The sequence below is a fragment of the Piliocolobus tephrosceles genome, chromosome 6 (genome assembly GCF_002776525.5).
Source record: "Piliocolobus tephrosceles isolate RC106 chromosome 6, ASM277652v3, whole genome shotgun sequence".
NCBI classification, from domain to species: domain Eukaryota; kingdom Metazoa; phylum Chordata; class Mammalia; order Primates; family Cercopithecidae; genus Piliocolobus; species Piliocolobus tephrosceles.
Window position 1 is genome coordinate 17,741,924 of NC_045439.1, and position 23,523 is coordinate 17,765,446.

Below are 23,523 nucleotides of genomic sequence, written 5' to 3' on the forward strand. Positions count from 1 at the left end.
ATGAATTATTTTTTAAATGTTAGTTTTTCTTTCATCATTTGTTTAATTACGTTTCTAATTCGTATTTTATTTCACCTGGGTTTTTGCTTGTTTGCTTTTGTAACACAATGTTTTGCATGTGTTTAGAATTTATGGAATTTTAGAAAATAATGAAGTCTGGAGACTCCCCAAAATTTAAATATAAGTTAACTTTGACCTTGAAACACTGAAAAAAAATTACTATAAAATCAATGTTTGGATTCTTTATGTAAATAGTTCTGAGTGATAGAAAGCTATAAAGATGTTTCTTACTTCTAGGCTGTATGAGTGTCATGTTCCACTCTTTTCTGTAGAAATTATGCAAGCACCTCCCTTCATGCCCTAATTCTGTTGAACCATTCTTGTTATTTATGGGCCAATCTTTTTAAAAAATTAAAAATAAACGGAGGTGTTCAGTTTTACTCCAATAGTGTTTGAAGTTCATAGAAACTAAGAAATACTTTTTATTTCTTATCAGTTTCAAATTTGCTTTATTTCTCATAAGATTTTAAAGTGTGGGATTCTGATTATTACTTATTGAGTAATTTTATTTTATGGTTAGGAGTTTGGGCCATTTGGTCTTTTGGACAGGATTTTTAAATGATTCTGGAAATAAGTATTTTAATCATGAATCTGATTTGTTTACAGATATTTGATATTTCTTGGGATTTGTACCAGCCAAATAAACTTGTCAGCTGTGGTGTAAAACATATCAAGGTACTAGAAGGGTCTTGTTTTATCATAGTCACGTTTAGTTCTCTGCTGCTAACTATATATCTCACTGTTAACAATTTAGACTACTTTCAGAATTTTGACAATACTTACTTTTAAAATGGCAATGTTTTTATTGTTCTTATGTTCAATCAAACAAATATATATATTATTTGCTTTGAATTATTGTAAGCGATTTAGATATGAATAGGAGATTAATAAGCCACATTCCATAAAGAAATTTGTTATCCAGTGAGGCAGGATTTACTGTGTCCATCCTGTTTCTTCATGTTTCACTTACAAAGTACAATGTTGAGAATAGGAAACAAATGAAGAGTTTTTCATTTACATAGATAGAATGGTGTGGGAGAAGCAACATAAGTAGACCTGGCTTTGCCATTTATTAGCTGTTTAACCTTGTGTGAGTTATTTAACCTCTTCGAGCTTTTTTTTTTTCTTCACATTTTAAAACTGTGACTGCTGTTACCATCCTCAAAGAATTGATGATTAAATAAGGCGGCAGTATATATTCAAGTGCTTGTCATAGTGCCTAACACATGGTCCGCTTTCTGAAAGTGTTGCTTTTCCTTTTTCTATGTTCGCTCCCTGATTTGACCTCAGCCTTTAAAATATTTTTTTTTATTTGACAAATAATAGTACACATTCATGGGTACATAGTGATGTTTTGATACATAAAAATGTATGGTGATCAGATTAGGGTAATTAGCTCTCATCCCAAACATTTGCTATTTCCTTGTTTTAGGACCATTTGATATCCTCCTTCTAGCTATTTGAAACTGTATATTCATATTACCTATAGTCATTCTACAGTGGTATAGAGTAGTAGAACTTATTCCTCCTAGTTATAATTTTGTATCCTTTAACAAATTTCTCCTTGTCCCTCTGTCAGCCTTGATAGCCACTATTTACTTTGCTTATGAAAGCTCTGGGTTTTGTTTTATAATTACAGCTCAGATTTTGAAGCCTGTAAAGTCAGTGGTGATATTCTTTATTATGTTTATACTTACTTTTAAATCATTGGAACAAATTGGAAATAACTTGCTTTACTTCCACTGTCTGATGTAACAGTTTCTGATAACAGTTAATTCCTAGTGAATTAAGGTTCTGTGTTCACATTCTTTATTTCAATGTGCTTAACGCCATCCACGTTTTCTCCAGTGCATCTTTCACTGCTGCTGCAATTCTGGATTTGTTATTCTGGTATTGATTTGATTGATGGATAGTAGTAAATATTTATTTTTTGACAAATATTGAATACCAAAAAGGCTGTATGCTGGGCTTTAAGGCACATGATATAAGCACTGTGAAAGTAGAGATTTTTGTCTTGTTCATCTTTGATGGACAGTATGTTTGATATGGTACTTGATATATATTAAGTGCTTAATAATTGATTGGCAAATTATGAATAAAGAGATCTTACTATTTTATATTATAAGTAAAGCTAAAGGCTCCATTTTCAGGTTTTTATAAAAAGCTCATCTTCTCAAACTAAATAAACTATATTTTTATACTGAGTTACATTTCTTTTCCTTTGCTAGAAGAAATGAATAGTAACATAGTTCTCTTTGCAGGCAATACATGTGAGGAAATTAATTCCCAGAGATGATCTAGAACTTCACTGTCCAACCATACGTAGCTATTTAAAAATAAATTAGTTAAATGAAATTTAAAATTCATTTCCTCAGTCACCCTAGCAGTACATTTCATATGCTTATGTATCTAGTGGTTACTGTATTGGAAAGCGTGTGTGTGTGTGTGTAAGTAATATTTTCATCATCACTATTGGGCAGTTCTATTGGACAATATTGATTTGGATTCTAGAACAATAGTTCTTAACCCTTGCTGAGCATCAAAATCATTTGGTACCTGGGCTTCATACTTCAGAGATTCTGTCCCAGTTGATCTCAAGTGGGAGTCCAGGCATCCCATTTTATAATTTCCCTAGGTGATTCTAATGTGAAGCTAACATTGGAAATCACTGATCTAGAAGAAAATAATGGATTCAAATTAGGACATACTGAAAGAGAACAAGCCACTTATATACACAGAAATTCTGGAGATTTTAAGTTTAAAAATTATAAAGTTTCATTAATTAAAGTACTTATTAGATCTTTGAATAGATAATGATCATAATTTTTAGTGCTTTGAGGCTTCAAATTTTAAAATAAGAATGTATGATAATAAATTATGTTAATTTAAATGTTAATTACTTATTACAAAGTTGAATTTATTCTTTGGGCCTAATTTCTTCATGCAGAACTATTTAATGTATATATCTCTGTCCTGTCCCATTTTTTTGGTTTATTTTTTAGAGATGGGATCCTATCATGTGGCCCATGCTGGTGTGCAGTAGCTATTCACAGGCGTGATTTATAGCTCACTGTAGCCTCAAACTTCTGGCCTCAAATTATCCTCCCACCTCAGCCTCCCAAGTTGCTAAGACTACAGGCATTTGCCACTGTGCCCACTTCCCCCCAACTCCTTTTTCTTTAAATTTCTCTCCTTGAACTATAAAATTTACCTAAATCCACCTAATAGAACAAAACCCCTGGTAATGAAGATTCATGTTTAACTTCTTATTTTCTCCCAAGAATGAACAAATCATTCCCCATGGACATCTATCTTATTTTTTTAAACTTTACAAGCAAAGCAATTGCTCAACTTTGAAAATATCAAATATTACACCTACAATAAGCTGTAGCATACTCCTTTTTTCCTATCTTTAATGTTTCTATCAGAGAGAGAACATTAGATTTGGTCCTTTTTCTTCTTAGTCTGTGATGACTTATCTTCATTTTCATTGCTAGCCCGTTCCCAACTTTTTAACTTACATTTTTTTTTTTCTTGAGACAGAGTCTCGCTCTGCGCCCAGGCTGGAGCGCAGTCATGCACTCTCGGCTCACTGCAACCACTCTGCCTCCTGAGTTCAAGTGATTCTTGTGCCCCAACCTCCCGAGTAGCTGGGATTACAGGCATGCGCCACCATACCTGGATAATTTTTGTATTTTTAGTAGAGATGGGACTTAGTCATGTTGGCCAGGTTGGTCTTGAACTCCTGACCTCAGCTGATTGGCCTATCTTGCCTCCCAAAGTGCTGGGATTACAGGCATGAGCCACTGTGCCTGGCTTAATCTAAGTTTTATGTAGATTTGTTTTCAGAAACCTAAGGAAAGCATAGCATATTTTAAAAATAATCTGATTCAAACCCCTTATTCTTACAGATAAGAATTGAAACCAGTGACTATAGCTATGCTATAACATAGCTTTTGACAACACTAGGATGAGAATCTGAACGTTGAATGCTATTTTATCATAAGGCAATTTCTTAGTTAATTTGTAGCTCACTGCTCTAATATAGCATCAAAGTATTGGGAATGTTTTACTTTATTTTGTAAGAATTCTTTGGTAATTTGATTATACTGTATACCTTTTAGTTCTGGAGTTTATGTGGAAATGCTCTGACCCCAAAACGAGGTGTCTTTGGTAAGACGGGTGACCTTCAGACAATACTGTGCCTAGCCTGTGCAAGGGATGAATTAACATATTCTGGTGCACTCAATGGGGATATATATGTCTGGAAAGGAATCAATCTTATACGAACGATACAAGGCGCCCATGCTGTAAGTATATTTAAGTATTTTAAATACTTTAATGTGTATTGCTTAACCTTGTCTTAGAATGACATATTACTTAACCTTGTCTTAGAATGACAGACTGCATAATACAGTATATTGTTTCTAGTCAGTTTGGTTGCTTGAAAAATGCTTTTCTAACTGAATTATCTATTTGTTTTCAAGATTTCAATGAAGAAATCAGTTAGACTCATTGACATTTATTACATTAGTATAGTTAGTATCTTGTTAAAGCTATTGCTTTAGTGTGGTGTCTTTCTGAAGAATAGTGTTGAAAAAAGGCTTGTTAACTTCAATCTAAAAGTATTCTAGATTAACCACACCAGAATAAAGCTAGTGCTCTTGAGGCTAATTTACCAGAGGCGATTAAATTTTTGTGTAAATAACTTACTAAACTGAAAAAGAAATCTGCTGTTTAAACTGTTTAGTGTTTTTTGATTTGAGCTTTTTAGCAGTTGGGTCCACCTTACAAAGTAAAGGGAGCTGGATAGCACAAAGCCACCACGTTGTTAACAGCAAGATCTTCATGTAGAAAAGTCCTCAGTGCGTTACATTTCTATTAATTGGGTTTTCCTACCCTTTGCTTTTTTACTTTTTAAATTTGTTGTTGTTGTTGAATTGTTTTTATTTTCTTTATTCATTTGAATATTAGGGTTATTAGTCTTTTGACAGTCATACGTGTTGTAAATATTTCTCCAATCTGTTTGTCTTTGCTTATTATATCTTTTCTGATATGAACAAATTTAAAACTCGTGGGTGATCTGCCATGCATAGAAAAGTCTCTCACAGCCCAAAGTTACCTAAATGTTATTCTGACTTTTTCTAATATTTTTATTTTTTATATTTAGTTATAAATGGTTATATTTTATGTTCATCTATAATTCATTTTTACATGTGGCATAGGGTTTAAATTTATTTTCTTTTACATTATATCCATATAATTAAATACCACCTTGGTTATATATAGTCATGCCTTGATATTTTGCGGGGATTGGCTCCAGGACCACAGATACCAAAATCTGCACATACTGAAGTCTTGCCCTGGGAAACCTGCATATGTAAAGCCCTCCCTATCTGTGGGTTTTGCATCTCACAGAGGTTGTATTTTGATCTGGGTTTCATTGCTGATGTGGAACTGTGGATTCAGAGCTGACAGTATTTATTGAAAAAAATCCATATAAGTGAGCCCGTGTAGTTCAAATCCACAAGGGGCAACTGTATTAAGTTCCTGTGGACTTACTTCTAGGTTTTATTTTGTATTTTCTGATGTATTTGTTTATTCTTATATCCTACCAAAATATTGTTATATTGGTTTAAAAGGGTTTCTACCTTCATATAGTAGATGTTCTTAAAAAACATTTTTTGTTAATTTATTGTATTTCCTCTTCTAGGCAGGAATTTTTAGCATGAATGCTTGTGAAGAAGGCTTTGCTACTGGTGGAAGAGATGGTTGTATTCGTCTTTGGGATTTAACTTTTAAACCAATTACTGTGATTGATCTCAGGGAAACAGACCAGGGATACAAAGGTAATAACAAAACAAATGTCTTATTACTAGGCAAACTCTAAACTTCCCAAAGATTATCTCTTTCTTTCAGTAAGTATCAATGTAAGTTTTGTAAATATAAATAAGACTCATATTTGCCTCTTTATCCTGTATGCATTTGATTGAAATTCTTCTATTAAGGAGAAATTTTGCCTGTAAAGAGTTTAGGTTCATTGTTAGGAGAAAAATTCTTTCATAAGTCTAATGTGTATTATAATGGGACCTATAGAGAGATGTGAGAGGTACTCACTTAGGTATCTTTGGATTTTGAAAGTATTTTACTATTAGAATGCTAACTATAACTATTTGACAAATAAACTATTCTAAATAAATAGTTGGGGGTAAATGTTGAGGGTTGGAGAACTTTTGTTCAGGATGATTTAAATGTGGATAGATGTATTTTTCCTTCATCCAAATTTGTCAGCAATTGGGAGAATTTTTTCTTTTGGGGATTAAAAAAAATTTGATGTAATAAAACAGGACCTTTTACTATAAAAACTACCCACAGGTTTGTGTTTAAACCATATTCCAGTCACCTACAAGTTGTGTGACCTTGGGCTGGTAATTTACCCTCACTGTAAATGCGAATAAGAATAAATATATTATTTAGGATATAGGATCAAATGAATTGATATTTCTAAAATGTTTATAAGGATAACACATAATAAGCATGTAAACATTAACTGTTATTCTATTTTCATTAGTTTTGCTAAACATTGTGCTTTAAAGCTTACAAAATAATTTGAGAGTTTTTCTTATCTGATCCTCATAAGGACATTGTGAGGTATATGGTGTCTTTATATTGGCCATGTAACACACATGGGAAAAATGAAAAACACAGTAGCTTTCCTAAGATTACAACAGACATTGAGGAGTATGCAGAAAAAGTGAAATTCTCTCTTTTTAATGATTTTATGAGTGTATCAAAGAAATGAAATATAGACAAGTAGAAAGTCAGATTATTAAAAGAAAAAGAATACAATTCTATAAAGGTAATTTACTAATTGAGTACTTATTGATCAATGCAGACTGAAGTGTTGTAAGACTGGCTGAGCAAATAGACATGGCTAGAGTTGTCTACAAGGGAGAAGGAAGAAGAGTACATGTCTGAAGGCTGGGTAGGAACTAGGTACATAAAAAGACAGAAATATTTCATGTAGAAAACAACATGGACAGTTGAAGAAAATGTGAATATAGATCAAGGACTTACATATTTTCTTCTGTCTCACATCTAAGATATAAAAGGTACAAAATTAACTTCAATTTAGGAAGATTGGAATTATTGACACAGGATATTTTGGGTGCCACCTTGCCAGCTGGAGACCTTCATGGCTGGCAATGCCCCTGTCCAGGGCTGCACTAGGCTCCAGGCTCGCCAGGAGGTACCCTGCCCACTTGGCCTGACAGGCTGCGCTTGGCTTGCACTCTGGCTGGATCCCACACTTGCTGCAGGATCTGTGCTCAGCCCGTGGCTGGGCCGGGTGTGCTGTACCTGCTTCTGCCTTGGGCGTTGGTGTCTGGATGAAGGGAATGTGGTGGCACCTAAAAAACTTGGGGACTCCAGCAACCCTGAAGCCCCAAAGCGGGTATGCTTCTGCCTTGGGCGTTGGTGTCTGGATGAAGGGAATGTGGTGGCATCTAAAAAACTTGGGACAGCAACCCTGAAGCCCCAAAGCAGGTGTTACAGCATGTTAATAGCTCTTTCGGTCCTGCCCAATAAACGGGGCATGTGGTGCCCAGTGGCTCCCTCTCCTGTTGCTTGTTGAGTAGGAGGGGAATGCTATAGGTCTACAGCTCTGTCTGTACTCACTGTTGGGTGAGTTCCAAGTTCTTGTCCCATATCCAAGAAGAAAGAGGTTATACTGACAGCTGGCAAGTGAACAAGGCAAAGAGTTTTACTGAGTGACAAAACAGCTCTCAGTGGAGAGGGTACCCGAGATGGGCTGAAGTCAGGTAGTCTCCCCCGCCCCCAACCCCCCACCCAAAGGTGGGCAGTCCCCAAATATGGCTGAGTCTGGAGCTTTTATGGGCTCAGAATGAGCGATTGCATGCTGATGGGTTTGTGAGTATGCAAAAAAGGCTTTAAAAAGGCATCACTCAAAGATGGGCACAACACTATAGAAAACCAATTAGGGAAGGGTAAATATGTGTAAAGTAGGTGAAAGGTGGGGATCAATCAGAGGAAAGTGCGCCAAATGGAAAGAGACGTTCTCAGTTGGTCTGTGGATTTATCCAAGACCTGTAGCTTGGCTTTCAGGCTTTAAACTGTCTTAGGTTTGAAGGTTGGATTTCACCGGGACTTGCCCCTATCTGCGTAGGGATTTGTCTGCCTCCTGCTGCTATCATTATTACAGCATTATATATTAAATACAGTTTACTTTTTACTAGGTTTGTCTGTAAGGAGTGTGTGTTGGCGAGGTGACCACATTCTAGTTGGAACACAGGACAGTGAAATTTTTGAAATTGTGGTGCAAGAAAGAAATAAACCTTTTCTAATTATGCAAGGGCATTGTGAAGGTGAACTTTGGGCACTTGCTGTCCATCCTACTAAACCTTTGGCTGTGACCGGAAGTGATGATCGTTCAGTCAGGTAAGCAAATTATAAAGTAATTCCATAGGCTGGGATGTATCCTTAGAGAAACATAAAGAAAACATGGCCAGTCACAGTGGCTCATGCCTGTAATCCCAGCACTTTGGGAGGCCAAGGCAGGTGGATCACAAGGTCAAGAGATTGAGACCATCCTGGCCAACATGGTGAAACCCCATTTCTACTAAAAATACAAAAATTAGCTGGGCATGGTGGTGGGTGCCTGTAATCCCAGCTACTCGGGAGGCTGAGGCAGGAGAATCACTTGAACCCAGGAGGCAGAGGTTGCAGTGCACCGAGATCGTGCCGCTGCATTCCAGCCTGGCAACAGAGTGAGACTCTGTCTCAAAAAAAAAAAAGAAAGCTTCAAATACTCCGATTAAAACTTTATTAGCTCATGGTATAACAAATGAACATAAGTAGTAAGTACTGAAAATTAATAGAATTATTAGTAATATTTTTTCTCTTATAAATATATGATAATAGAGTTTGTTCCATATCAGAATGTACAGAACTACTTCCTTCTGTTTAACAGGAATATAATAATTCACTGCATGGTTATACTATAATTTATTCAACTAATCCATTATTGATGGAAGATTAGTTTCCTCCAGTTTTGTGTATTTTATAAATACAGGGCTTGCAATGAACATCATTATACATTTGTCATTTTGTACATGTGTGAATATCTCTGATAAATGTTTAGCAGTAATCAAAGGATGTGCGTATTTTAAATTTTGATAGATAAGGCCTTACATAGAAGCAGCAACAATTTATACACCTATCGTGAATATATTGCCAGTGCCTGTTTTCTCACACCCTTAACAGAACTAATTATAATCCCAAAAGGTGAAAAATGATACCTTGTTATATTTTGAAAATGTGTATTTCTCTTATATTGAGGGTTGTTGAGTATGTTTTTATACGTTTAGAGGACATTTTTTTCCTTAACCTGTTCAAATCCTTTGCCTGTTTTCTATTAGTTCGTAATCTTTTTCTCTACTTGCTTTTAAATACGATCTAATGATATCTGTCTATATATTAAAGAAATTAGAAACCGTGTCTGGGATAGTGGTTCTCAAAGTGTGGTTCCTTGACGAGCAACATCAGCATTACCTAAGAACTTGTAAGAAATGCATATTCTCAGGCCTTTTACAGGACCTAATACCAGAAATTGAGCAATTTGTGATTTCAGAAGCCTTCCAAGTGACTACGATATACTCAAAAGTTTGGGAACCACTAATCAATTTTAGGAGTTGAAATTTGTTTCCCCCAATTTGTCTTTTTTTTCTCCCTGATTTCATCTGTAAATATTTCAGTTTGTATCTTTAAAAGATATCTCAAACATCACCACAATACTCTTATCACACAGTGTTCTGTATCTAGCTGGTATAGAAATTCCCGATTATCTCATAAAATATTTTTATGATTTCTTAAAATCAGGATCCAAATGAGCTTCATGTATTGCATTTGTTGGTATGTCTTTTCAGTCTCTTTTTTTCTACAGCTTTCTTCTTCCCTTTTTGTTCTTCTTACAGTTTATTCAGGGTTTCCCACATTCTGGATTTGGCTAATTGCATACCCATAGTGTATTTTAACATAGTCTGTGCTCCTTGTATCCTGTAAATTGGTAGTTAGATTTAGAGGTTTGATGAGATACAGTTATGAATTTTCACTAAGGATATTTCCTAGGTGGTGATGTACTCCTGCTTGATGGTATGTAATGTGTAGTCTCCGTTTTTTCTAGTAGCGACCATTGATGACGATTGTCTAGATCAGTGTTTCCCAACCTTTTTTCATTGACACTTTCTTACTTTTTTTTTTTTATTGATCACACCCTCACTTTGAAATTTTAAGACCACAGACAACTGTGTATCTCTTTTTGTATTGTGGCCCCTTAAGAGAACACAAACCGTTGTAATATTTAAGATATTTTACCCCTAAGAATTCATTTTTACCCCCTTTCAGGAAATATTACCCCCGTTGAGAATGCATAGCCTAAGTCTGTCATTTTAATAAATGTTTCAAATGGTGGCATTCTAATACTTATATTTACCACTCATTATTCATTTGTTAGCTGTAGTATTTCTATAAAGAGAATTTCTTCTCATCAATTATTTATTTATCCTGAGTATAATACAAGCAGAAAAGTGCTTAATTCTTTCTGTATATTTACTAATTTTAAAAAGTTAGGTGGTTCCCTAGAATCCTTTCTATAAACTTTCCACATTTCTTGCCATTTTTTTCTGTAGGGTTGTTGATCTTTTTCTCCTTTACTTTTAGCAGCTCTTTATATATTATGGATGTTAACTCTTTGCCTATAATGTAAATTGCAAGTAATTTCAATAGTTTGTTACTTTTTCTTTTTTTTACTTCATGTAGGTTGTTTTAGGTAAGCAAAAATTCTTGTTGTGTTGTTATTTTTTATATAGCTGAATTTATCAGTATTTTCTTTCATCTTCTAGGGTTCTATCGTAGAGAAATCTTTCCAAAAATTATTTTAAAAAATTTTTCAATATATTCTTCCAGTACATTAGTGGTTATATTTCTATGTTTAACTCCTAATCTATGTAAAGCTTCCTTTAGTGTAAGGAGTAAGATGGGGACTCGACCTAATTGTTTCCAGATAATTATTGATGTTTTTTATGGTATGCTAATCAGTCATGCCATTTACCGTCATTGTGCCAGTCTGTTTTTGGGGTTTGGGAGATGGCATAGGTCATATGTCTGTAAACTTACTGTGGGGACTACACCTCACTCTGTGCTTTGCTAAGAACTATTCATAATCCTTTCATTGCAGAACTACTATTACCAAGTGCTACCTAGCTGCTGCCAATAGGACAACTGTTTCTTTAAAAAGTAATTGTTCAGACTACTGTTTCTGTTATTGGTGGCCAGTTTTTTTTGGAATAAAACAGCTTCCAATGAAAACAACTAAAGATGTTAGTTAAAATGTAAATCACCTTAAAACCTTCAAAGAACTGACAAGATAATGAGGAGCTATCCAGCCAATTTGTGAAAGAAAATGGGCATCTAGGGGGGCATTGTGCCAAAGCTGCTTTTTGCCCTGAAGGCATTTTTCCTTTGGGTAAACTTGACCTTTGTTTATGGCTTTCTCTTGGAGCACAAGGGACAGACAAGACCCAGCATTTGCCAAAGGAGGATAGTCCAACGCATGCTGCTAAAGCTATAAATTAAGCTCCAAAAAATATCTGCTGCGGATTTGTGTGGAAATGGAGACCTCACTTCTGGTTTTAAGTTTTGATAACACAGGAGTAGATAAAGCAGCTTGATATTATTATTCAAATAGCATTAATTGTCCAAATGACTTTACCACAATGTAAGTTTCACATTACGTTATGCTGCTTTTGCCTTATAATTTTAGGTTGAATTCATTAGGTAACAGTATTGAGTCTTCAGTAGAAGCTAATTTCCAAATCCATTCAGTGTTTAATATCACTAGAACCTGGGAGACAGAGGTTGCAATGAGCTGAGATCGCGCCACTGCACTCCAGCCTGGGAAACAGAGCCAGACTCCATCTCAAAAGAAAGAAAGAGAGAGAGAGAGAGAAATTTCTTTCTTTTTTTTTTTTTTTTTTTTTTTTTTTGAGACGGAGTCTCGCTCTGCCACCCAGGCTGGAGTGCAGTAGCCGGGTCTCAGCTCACTGCAAGCTCCGCCTCCTGGGTTTACGCCATTCTCCTGCCTCAGCCTCCCAAGCAGCTGGGACTACAGGCGCCAGCCACCTCGCCCGGCTAGTTTTTTGTATTTTTTAGTAGAGACGGGGTTTCACCGTGTTAGCCAGGATGGTCTCGATCTCCTGACCTCGTGATCCGCCCGTCTCAGCCTCCCAAAGTGCTGGGATTACAGGCTTGAGCCACCGCGCCCGGCCCCAATTCAGAAAAATTTCAATCTTGGTTCTGAGATCAGAAAATCAATAAAACTTTACCACTGCTAAGCCATTTAACTGCTGTGTTAGCACAAGTCAGGATTTTCTACTTCTGTATCTGGCAAAAATTCACAGAACTGACAGTGATTAGTTAAATCCACAGGAGCAAATGAAGTTCACCATTAACGCTATTGGTTAAAAAAACAAGAGACAGTCTTATTTTTTTCTTCACTAAGTATGTGCTAAAGAATAATACAATGAATACGCACAGGCTTTAAACCCCTTACGTTTTCATAATCTGTAAATTTCTTTAAGCCATTTTTTTCTATACATATTTTTTCCCACCATCAGTTAGTTATAATTCATCTTAACAGATTCCAATTTAGGTTGTATTGAATTAGTGTTTTCTCAATGATTTTGAAAATATTCTTGTCTGTAGTCGTTTCGTGCACACTATTCGTAAAAGCAAATTCTTGTCACTTCACACTTGGTATTGATTCCTCAAATAAACAATTGAGTAGTATCTGTAACATCTGTTAACCCATCAAGAATCAAGGAAAACCACTCAAAATTATTTATCTTGTTTTTAAATTAATTATTGGTAGTGTTCCCAATATTCTCAACTTTTGGAGCAACTGTTCTCATGGAAAGGCTGTAACAGTCTTAAGTCTGTTTTCTCTGGACATATTTCTGAAGCTGCTGCGATTCAAAATGATTTACCATTTTCATTACCAATAAGTAGCTTTCCTTGCTTGGCTAACAGATCAACCACTCAGAAACTTACTTCTCTTGCAACCTCATTGTATTTTTAAATTTGTAAATAAATTCTGTCATAAGATATTCTGTTTTAAATTTTCCAATTTTTCTGAGCTTACCTGTGAGTTGGAAAAATTGTGATGAGTGCTTAGTCTGATAATTTATATTTGTATCCTTTTAGCACAGCTACAGTGTCATTGCATAATAAACCTAATGCTTTGCCATCTAATTCAATAACAGTATAGCCCATGCTCAATTGTGCCTTAAAAATGTAACATTCTAAGTCCCGTATGAATATACATTAGTAAACAAAAATAACAACAAAATGTCACTGTATGGTAATACAGATAGCCCTCATTTCCCTTGTCAAGTTGTAACTGTGTCACTGAAAATTGTAATGTACTGAGGAGCAGTCCAAAGTGATGAGAGTGTATCATCTCTTTTCCAATATCTCAACTCTGCCTCTGTAGTGTGATACAAAGACAGTATGTAAGCCATAGACAGTATGTTAAAAAAACAAAAACAAAACAACAAAAGAAACAGGACCGAGTGTGGTGGCTCATGCCTGTAATCCCAGCACTTTGAGAGACTGAGGCATGTGAATCACATGAGGCCAGGAGTTCAAGACCAGCTTGGCCAACATGGCAAAACCCTGTCTCTGCTAAAAATACAAAAATAAGCCAGGTATGGTGGCACACGCTTGTAATCCCAGCTACTCAGGAGGGTGAGGCACGAGAATCACTTGAACCTGGGAGGCGGAGGTTGCAGTGAACTAAGATTGCACCAGCACTCCAGCCTGGGCGACAAAGTGAGACTCTGTCTCAAAAAAACAAAACAAAAAACAAAAATCCAAATAAGTATACACCTATAATTCCGTGAAACTTTATTTACAGACACAGAAAGTAGAATTTCAGATAATTTTCTTGTGTTTCAAAATTTTATTAAAACATTTTTTTCAACCATTTAAAAATGTAAAAATTATTCTTAGCTTTCAGACTGTACAAAAATAGGCAGCAGGCCTGGTTTGGCCCACAGGACATGGTTTGCTGTCCCTTGTGGTAAGAGCGTAGAATGTCACCAGCAAATACCATATTTAATATTGAAGTATTGAAGATTTTCCTTTGAAATCAGGAAAAAGACAGTTATGCTCGTTTTCACCATTCTGTTCAGCTATAGACTAGAAATCTTGGTCAATATAGTAAGGCCAAATGTGTATATGTATAGCATGTATATGTATGTGTATATATATGTATGCACACACACACACACACACAGAGAGACTGGAAAGGAAAAAACAACTGCCATTCTCAGTTGGTTCTATATATATATATATGATGTGTTTATATATATAGGAAAATTCAAAGGAAAATAAGACGAATTACTGGAATTGAAAAAAGAGTTTAGCAAATTTCCTGGATATGAAAACAATATACAAAAATAATTTTTCCTGTAAGCTAGTAACAATTTTAAAAATATAATCAAAGCATTTAGAAAATCTACTTAGTTTTGGTGATCTTTTTCTAATGTCTTGGGGTAGATGCCTATTCATTAAATTGTAGCCTTTGTTTATTTATAATGTAGTTATTCCTTGCTATTTTTGGAGAGATTAGTTCCAGGACGCCCTGCAGATATCATAATCTGTGGATGTTCAAGTCCATTATATAAAATGATATATAATTTGAACATCCTCCAAAATACAGTTACTCCTTGAACAACACAGGTTTGAACTGCATGGGTCCACTTACAGGTGGATTTTCTTCCACCTCTGCCACCCTGAGATCGTAAGACAAGCCTCTCCTCTTCCTCCTCCTCAGCCTACACAATGTGAAGATGATGAGGATGTAGACTTTTATGATGATCCACTTCTACTTAATGAATAACAATTTTATTTTCTCTTCCTTATGATTTTCTTAATTATGTTTTCTCTAGCTTACTCTGTTGTAAGTATGCAGTATTAGTACATATAATACACAAAAGTATATGTTAAACAACTGTTTGTGTTATTGATAAGACTTCCAGTCAACAGTAGGCTATTAGTAGTTGAGTGTTTGGAGAGTCAAACGTTAGACATGGCTTTTTGATGGCATGGAGATTGGTGCCTCTAACTGTTGCATTATTCAAGGGTCAACTGTACTTTAAATCTCTAGATTACTTATAATACCTAATACAGTGTAAGTGCTGTGTAAATAGTTGTTATACCATATTGTTTAGGGAATAATGACAAGAAAAAAAAGTCTGTACATGTTCAGTACAAATGCAGCCATCAGAGGCCTAACTACATTTTCCGTCCATGGTTGGTTGAATTTGTAGTTACAGAACCCATGGATACAGAGGGCCAACTGTATATGCATTTAAAGCTCCCAAAATTCCTCCTAAGTACTGTTTCAGCTGTATTTCACAAGTTTTGATTTTAAGCAGTTTTATAACTTACTTCAAAATAGTAACAAATCATTAAGAGTTCATCTTTGTCTTTTAGATTATATGGAAGTATAATTGTTAATTTTCAAACAATGGGTATCTTCTAGTTATCTTTTTTGTTGTTGATTTCTAGCATTGTGGATTCTGAATTTGGATAGTTTTACACTAGATAGTACACTAGACTGTATGTACATAAGGATATATACATGTGTGTCTGCACACACACACACACTCTCCCTTTGGTCAGGATAGAAACAACCTACCTAAAAGTGAAAGAATCAATGTTACTGCATTGTTTAAAAATGCATTGTATTGGCTGGGTGCGGTGGCTCACACCTATAATCCCAGCACTTTGGGAGGCCAAGGCGGGTGGATCACCTGAGGTTGGGAGTTCGAGACTAGCCTGACCAACATGGAGAAACCCCGTCTCTACTACAAATACAAAATTAGCCAGGTGTGGTGAGATGCATGCCTGTAATCCTAGCTACTTGGGAGGCTGAGGCAGGAGAATCGCTTGAACCTGGGAGGCAGAGGTTGCAGTGAGCCAAGATCACACCATGCACTCCAGCCTGGACAACAGGAACAAAACTCTGTCTCAAAAAAAAAAAAAAAAAATGCAGTGTATCACACTACAGATGCAGAGTTGAGATGTTGGGAAGGAGATGGTACACTCACATCATTTTGCACTGCTCCTCAGCTCATTACAAATTTCAATGACACAGTTACAACTTGGCAGAATTTTAAGCGCTATGTGCATTACCATATGGTGACATTATTATTTATCACCAGTGCATACTCATCATGTTGAAATAAGAGGAAAAAGATAAAATTGGACTTAGAATGTTACATTTTTAAGGCACAATGGAGTATGGACTTTACTGGTTTTCAGTTAGATGGCAAAACATTGTGTTTATTATGCAGTGACACTATAGCTGTGCTAAAAGGATACCAAAACAACAACAACAACAAAATGTAGCCAGGTTGGGTGGCACATTCCTGTAGTCCCAGCTTCTCAGGAGGCTGAGGCTAGAGGATCGCTTGAGCCCACAGGGTCAAGGTTATAGTAAGCTATGATCACGCCACTGCACTCCAGCCTGAGTGACAGAGTGACATGATGTCGCCAAAAAAATTAAAAGCAAAAGGTTCTATCAACTTCTGTCATTTAAGCATGAACAGTTCCCATTTTCATAGTTAAGAATTTCTTGCTGCAAAACAGATAGTTAAGATATCTAGATTTATCTTAATTAAGATGAGATTATTATTTTAACCAAAATATTTTTATTAAAGTATGCATTAGCTAACTATTCTTTTTATTTTTAAAATTAAATTTTACAGGATATGGAGCCTAGTAGATCATGCATTAATAGCAAGGTGTAATATGGAAGAACCAATTCGTTGTGCAGCTGTCAATGCAGATGGAATCCATCTTGCCCTTGGAATGAAGGATGGCTCATTCACTGTACTTAGAGTAAGGTATGATATTAGGGTAGAAATAGAAACACATAGTAATTTTCTCTTCTGATTAATGTATCTATTTCAGATATTAATTTCATGAAGTATAAAAATATATTTATAAAAATAGCTTTGTCCAAAAAATAAACTCAGAAACCTTGGTTTGGGGGGTTAAGAATGCTTAATAGATTAATGGCTAAAATTTTGAGCTATAAAATTTGGGTCCCAACTACTTTTTCCTGTTAGTATAGATTTTTAGTAATGATCCCTTGCCATTTAACAAGCTGAGGCTGTTAAAATGGGTTAATTTTGTTGTTGTTGTTACTGTTGTTATTATTTACAGCTTTATGCTTTAAAAAATGCTTCCATCTCTTCTTTTGTTTGAGTAATTAGAAAAATTTAAAGAATTTGGTAAAGCAGTTAACATTTTGTGTTGAATTATAGATAGATAAATTCAATTGAATTCTATGCAGCCAGTAAGAAATTTGCTGTAGATCCACACATATTCACAGGATAAGTACTTATGAAGTCTTTCTTCTCTACCTCAGTGAATGGTAAGATCCTTCGCTCAGTTGCTCAGTTCAAGAACAATTAACACAGTTCTCTCTTTTGCTTCCCCTATGTAGTTAATTCAAGAGTTCTGGAGTGTCTGCTTCCGAAGTAGCTCTCAAATTAATCTCCTTCCTTCTGTTCTCACCATTGTACTCTTGTGTAGGCTTCTGTCATCTACTAACTGGATTGGTGGAACAGCCTCGTAGCTGATCTTCTTACCTCCTGTTGTGCTTCCCTCAAGACCTTTCTTCACTCCACAGTGATGGTGATTCCTTTTAAAACATGTTTCTGTGCTCTCCTCTTATTTCTAAAGTATGATAAAGGCTTTGTACTGTCCTTAGGATGAAGCTCATAATCCTTCACGTGGTATATAGTGCCCATCTTTCCAGCCTATTTCTCAGTACCCCAGTTTCTTTCATCTATTGGAAACTCCTTTCCTATATTACCGTGCCATATAGTATATCTTCAAAACTTATTCACTCATCCTAACCGAAACTTTGTACTCTTTAACCAACATCTCCCCATTAGGACAGATACATTATGTTTTCTTGTACTTCTGAGCTTCTACACATGCTGATTCCCCTTTCTGAGACTGGTTTTTATAATGAGATATGCTGAGACTTGTCTCTTAAATTAACATTGTTTATTGTGGTAAAATATATAAACTTTACTTTTCAAACATTTTTAAATGTAAAATCCAGTGCCATTAAGTACATTCACATGGTTGTGCAACCATCACCACCCTCTAGCTTCAGAACTTTTTCATCTTCCCAAATGGAAACTCTGTACCCAGTAAAAAATAATTCCCATTCTTCTGTCTCCTAAGCCCCTGACAACCATTGTTCTACTTTCTGGGTCTCTATGAAAGACATAATTTGACTACTCTAGGTACCTCATATTTAAAAAAAATATGAATATAACATTTGAATATAAATTAAAGCTTTTCCCCCAGAGCTCTATAAATATGTCATATTACTTTATTTTGTCATGCTGAAACAGCTTCTTAAACAGAGATGAAAGACTGTGAAACCTCCCTTTTGGGCTATCCATACTATTATAATTTGGGCACTGATTTGATCATTGATTCTAGAATCTCTGTAACTATCCTCATCTAAGATTAAACATCTGTTCTTTTTCTTATTGGTTGTTTAATTTCTTTGGAGGCTGCTCTTTAGTTTTGCAGGTTAGAAATATTAGAAACACCTGGTCATTACTTATGAATAATAATTAATATTCATGATCAGCTTCATTTTTTCTTGTCTATAAGAACTGAAAGTATTGAAGTGCTGGAATTGGAGTGCTCACTTATAGAGGTTTTACAAGAATTTAAGATGCATGTAAAACACTTAAGAATTCCTATCATATAGCTGGTATGCATTCAAAAGTAGTGATTTTTTTTTTAGTTATACATTTACTTGCTCTTTCAGTTATTGAATGCAGTAGACTGGCTGAAAAAGTATTTATTCCTAATAAGGCTGTATTTTAGCACCTGAATCCAACTTGCTAATAGTATTGAAAGGGTTATTCTGATTATTAAATCCCTTTAAAGGTGAACCACAAAATTCTAACTCACAAAATGGTCTTCTTAATCCATCTGAATTTACCTGGTTACTATTTCTTCTTGATTTCCTTTGTATTCTCCATATGGTAAAGCAGGATTCATTACTAAACATAACTCTTTTTTTTTTTTTTTTTTTTTGAGGTAGAGTCTTGCTCTATTACAAGGCTGGAGTACAGTGGTGCAATCTCGGCTCACTGTAACCTCTGCCTCCCAGATTCAAGAGAGTCTCCTGCCTCAGGCTACCGAGTAGATGGGACTATAGGTGCGCGCCACCACGCCCAGCTATTTTTTTTTTTTTTTTTTTTTTGTATTTTTAGTAGAGATGAGGTTTCACCATGTTGTCCAGGATGGTCTTGATCTCCTGACCTTGTGATCTGCCTGCCTCAGCCTCCCAGAGTGCTGGGATTACAGGCGTGAGCTACCGTGCCCGGCTCATAACATATTAAAGTACCTGCACCAGGAGTGGGGTTTATGTTAGAGTTGGAAGAAAATAGAATGAATTAGAATCTCACATCATGATTCTTAAATTAGTATATAAGATGGTGTGCCAGGGTAAAGCCACAATATCTTCTTAAAACTTATCTTCTCTTCATAATAAAAACTTAACAATTTTAAAATTATTTTGTAACCAGTCTGCCTTTTTAAAAATTTATTTTTGTGTACCCCCAGCTTCATTAAGGCATAATTAACAAAAACTGTATATATTTACAAAATACAACATGAGATTTTGGTTATACTTTGTGAAATGATTACATCAAGCTAGTTAATATATCCATCACCTCACATACTTAACCACTTAAAGGGTGAGAACATTTAAGATGTGTCTTAGCAATTTTCAAGTATATTCTACATTATTATTAACTCTGATCACCGTGCCATACAGTATATCTTCAGAACTTATTCACTCGTTCTAACTGAAACTTTGTACTTTTTAACCAACATCTCCCCATTTCCCACCTGTACTCCTAATCCCTGTTAACCACCAATCTACTCTCTGCTGTGTTTGACTTTTTTAGATTCCACATGTAAGCGAGATCATGCAGTATCTCTCTTTCTCTGCCTGGTTTATTTCACTAAGCATAATGTACACCAGGTTCATCCATGTTGTAGCAAATGACAGGATTTTCTTCCTTTTCTAAAATTATTTTTAAAAATTTTTGTAGAGCCTGGGCCTCACTATGTTGCCCAGGCTTGTCTCAAACTGCTGGCCTTAAGCAGTCCTCCCGCCTCAGCTTCTGAAAGTGCTGGGATTATAGGCGTGAGCCACTGTGCCCAGCTGATTTTCTTCCCTTTTAAGAATGAATAGTATATCTATTTCTTTATTCATTCATACATTGATGGACACTTAGGTTGGCTTGAGGGAAGGGGTGACATGAGTAATGTAAAACTGTCTTTCCCCCCCTTCTTCAAATATGTCTTTCCTTATTGCTGTGTTACACACAGATTCTATAATCTCTCACCATGTTTTCTTAGCTCTTATGAACATATTTTTTATTTTAATTTTTATTTTAAGTTACAAGGTACATGTGTAGGATGTGCAGGTTTGTTACGTAGGTAAACATATGCCATGGTGGTTTGCGGCATCACCTAGGTGTTAACCCATTTATACCAGAGGTTGCAAATTTTTTTTTTTTTTGAAAAATCAGACTTTGGCAATGACCTCGAGCTGTAAGATATAAATAATTCCCACAAGCTTGGCGTTCCAGTAATGGAGCACCAGGCATAAATGGTTTGAGCTCAATATGTATTACCTATTTTTCCTAATGTTCCCCCTCCCCCACCCCACCCCCTGAAAGGCCTCAGTGTGTGTTGTTCCTCTCCCTGTGTCCATATGTTCTCATTGTTCAGCTCCCACTTATAAGTGAGAATATGCAGTGTTTGCTTTTCTGTTCCTGCATTAGTTTGCTGAGGATAATGGCTTCTTGCTCCATCCATGTCCCTGCAAAGGAGATGATCTCTTTCCTTTTAATGGCTGCATAGTATTCCAAGGTATACGTGTACCACTTTTTCTTTATCCGGTCTATCATTGATGGGCATTTGGGTTGATTCCATGTCTTTGTTATTGTGAATAGTGCTGCAGTGAATATACACATGCATGCATCTTTGTAATAGAATGATTTATATTTCTTTGTGTATATACCCAGTAATGGGATTGCTAGGACAAATGGTATTTCTGGTTCTAGATCTTTGAGGAATTGCCACACCATCTTCCACAATGGTTGAACTAATTCACATTCCCACCAACAGTGTAAAAGCATTCCTGTTTCTCTTCATCCTCACCAGCATCTGTTGTTTCTTGACTTTTTAATAATTGTCATTCTGACTGACATGAGATGGTATCTCAATGTGGTTTTGATTTGCATTTTTCTAATGATCAGTGATGTTGAGCTTTTTTACATATGTTTCTTGGCCACATAAATGTCTTCTTTTGAGAAGTGTCTGCTCATGTCCTTTCCCTACTTTTTAATGGGGTTGTGTGTTTTTTTCTTGTAAATTTGCTTAAGTTCCTTGTTGACTCTGGATATTAGACTTTTGTCAGATGGATAGATTGCAAAAATTTTTTCCCACTCTGTAGATTGCTTCTTTGCCCTGATGATAGTTTCTTTTATTGCGCAGAAGCTCTTTAGTTTAATTAGATCCCATTTGTCAATTTTTGCTTTTGTTGCAGTTGCTTTTAACAATTTCATCATGAAATCTTTGCCAATGCCTATGAACTGAGTGGTATTGCCTAAATTTTCTTCTAGGGTTTTTATAATTTTGTGTTTTACATTTAAGTCTTTAATCCTTCTTGAGTTAATTTTTGTATAAGGTGTAAGGAAGGGGTCCAGTTTCAGTTTTCTGCATATGGCTAACCAGTTTTCCCACCACCATTTATTGAATAGGAAATCCTTTCTCCATTGCTTGTTTTTGTCAGGTTTGCTGAAGATCAGATGGTTGTAGATGTGTGGTCTTATTTCTGAATTCTCTATTCTGTTCCATTGGTTTACGCATCTGTTTTTATACCAGTATCATGCTGCTTTGGTTACTGTAACCTTGTAATACAGTTTGAAGTCCAGTAGCATGATGCTTCCTGCCTTGTTCTTTTTGCTTAGGATTGACTTAGCTGTATGGGCTCTATTTTGGTTCCATATGATTTCTTAAGTAGTTTTTTTCTAATTCTTTGAAGAATATCAGTAGTAGTTTAATGGGAATAGCATTGAATCTATAAATTACTTTGGGCAGTATGGCAATTTTCATGATACTCATTCTTATCCAGGAGCATGGAATATTTTCATTTGTGTTCTTTTTTATTTCCTTGTGCAGTGGTTTGTAGTTCTCCTACAGACGCCTTTTACTTCCCTTATTAGCTGTATTCCTAGGTATTTTATTCTCTTTGTAGCAATTGTGAATGGGAGTTCATTCATAATTTGGCTCTCTGCTTGCCTGTTGTTGGTGTATAGGAATGCTTGTACGGCCGGGCGTGGTGGCTCAAGCCTGTAATCCCAGCACTTTGGGAGGCCGAGACGGGCGGATCACGAGGTCAGGAGATCGAGACCATCCTGGCTAACACGGTGAAACCCCGTCTTTACTAAAAAAAATACAAAAAACTAGCCGGGCGAGGTGACCGGCGCCTGTAGTCCCAGCTACTCCGAAGGCTGAGGCAGGAGAATGGCATAAACCCGGGAGGCGGAGCTTGCAGTGAGCTGAGATCCGGCTACTGCCCTCCAGCCTGGGTGACAGAGCGAGACTCTGTCTCAAAAAAAAAAAAAAAAAGAACCATCGTATTCACAATGGCTTGCTATAGCAATGCTTGTGACTTTTACACATTGATTTTATATCCTGAGACTTTGCTGGAATTGCTTATCAGCTTTAGAAGCTTTTGGGCTGAGACGATGGAGTTTTCTAGATACAGGATCATGTCATCTACAAACAGAGACAATCTGAATTCCTCTCTTCCTATTTGAATACACTTTTTTTCTTTTTCTTGTCTCATTTCCCTGGCCAGAACTTCAATACTGTGTTGAAAAGGAGTGGTGAAGAGAGGACATCCTTGTCTTGTGCTAGTTTTCAAGGGGAATGTGTCTAGCTTTTGCATATTCAGTATGATATTGGCTGTGGGTTTGTCATAAACAGCTTATTATTTTGGGGGATGTTCCTTCAATACCTAGTTTATTGAGAAGTTTTAACATGAAGGGATGCTGAATTTTATCAAAGGTGTTTTCTGCATCTATTAAGATAATCATATGGTCTTTGTTTTCAGATCTGTTTATGTGATGAATTACATTTATTGATTTGCGTTTGTTGAACCAGCCTTGCATCTCGGGGATGAAGCCTACTTGATTGTGGTGGATAAGCTTTTTGATGTGCTGCTGGATTCAGTTTGCCAGTATTTTATTGAGGATT

General features: G+C 35.9%; 1 protein-coding gene across 2 annotated transcripts in view; it reads left to right on the forward strand.

Moving 5' to 3' along the window:
- Positions 1 to 23,523, forward strand: part of EML5 (EMAP like 5) — a 198,622-nt gene that overhangs the window by 60,846 nt on the left and 114,253 nt on the right. For both annotated transcript variants that reach the window (XM_023205396.1, XM_026455498.1), the window contains exons 4-8: positions 667 to 735; positions 4,185 to 4,370; positions 5,774 to 5,909; positions 8,316 to 8,517; positions 16,911 to 17,048. In XM_023205396.1, the coding sequence (XP_023061164.1) occupies positions 667 to 735; positions 4,185 to 4,370; positions 5,774 to 5,909; positions 8,316 to 8,517; positions 16,911 to 17,048 (731 nt within the window). The remainder of the gene's footprint in view (positions 1 to 666; positions 736 to 4,184; positions 4,371 to 5,773; positions 5,910 to 8,315; positions 8,518 to 16,910; positions 17,049 to 23,523) is intronic.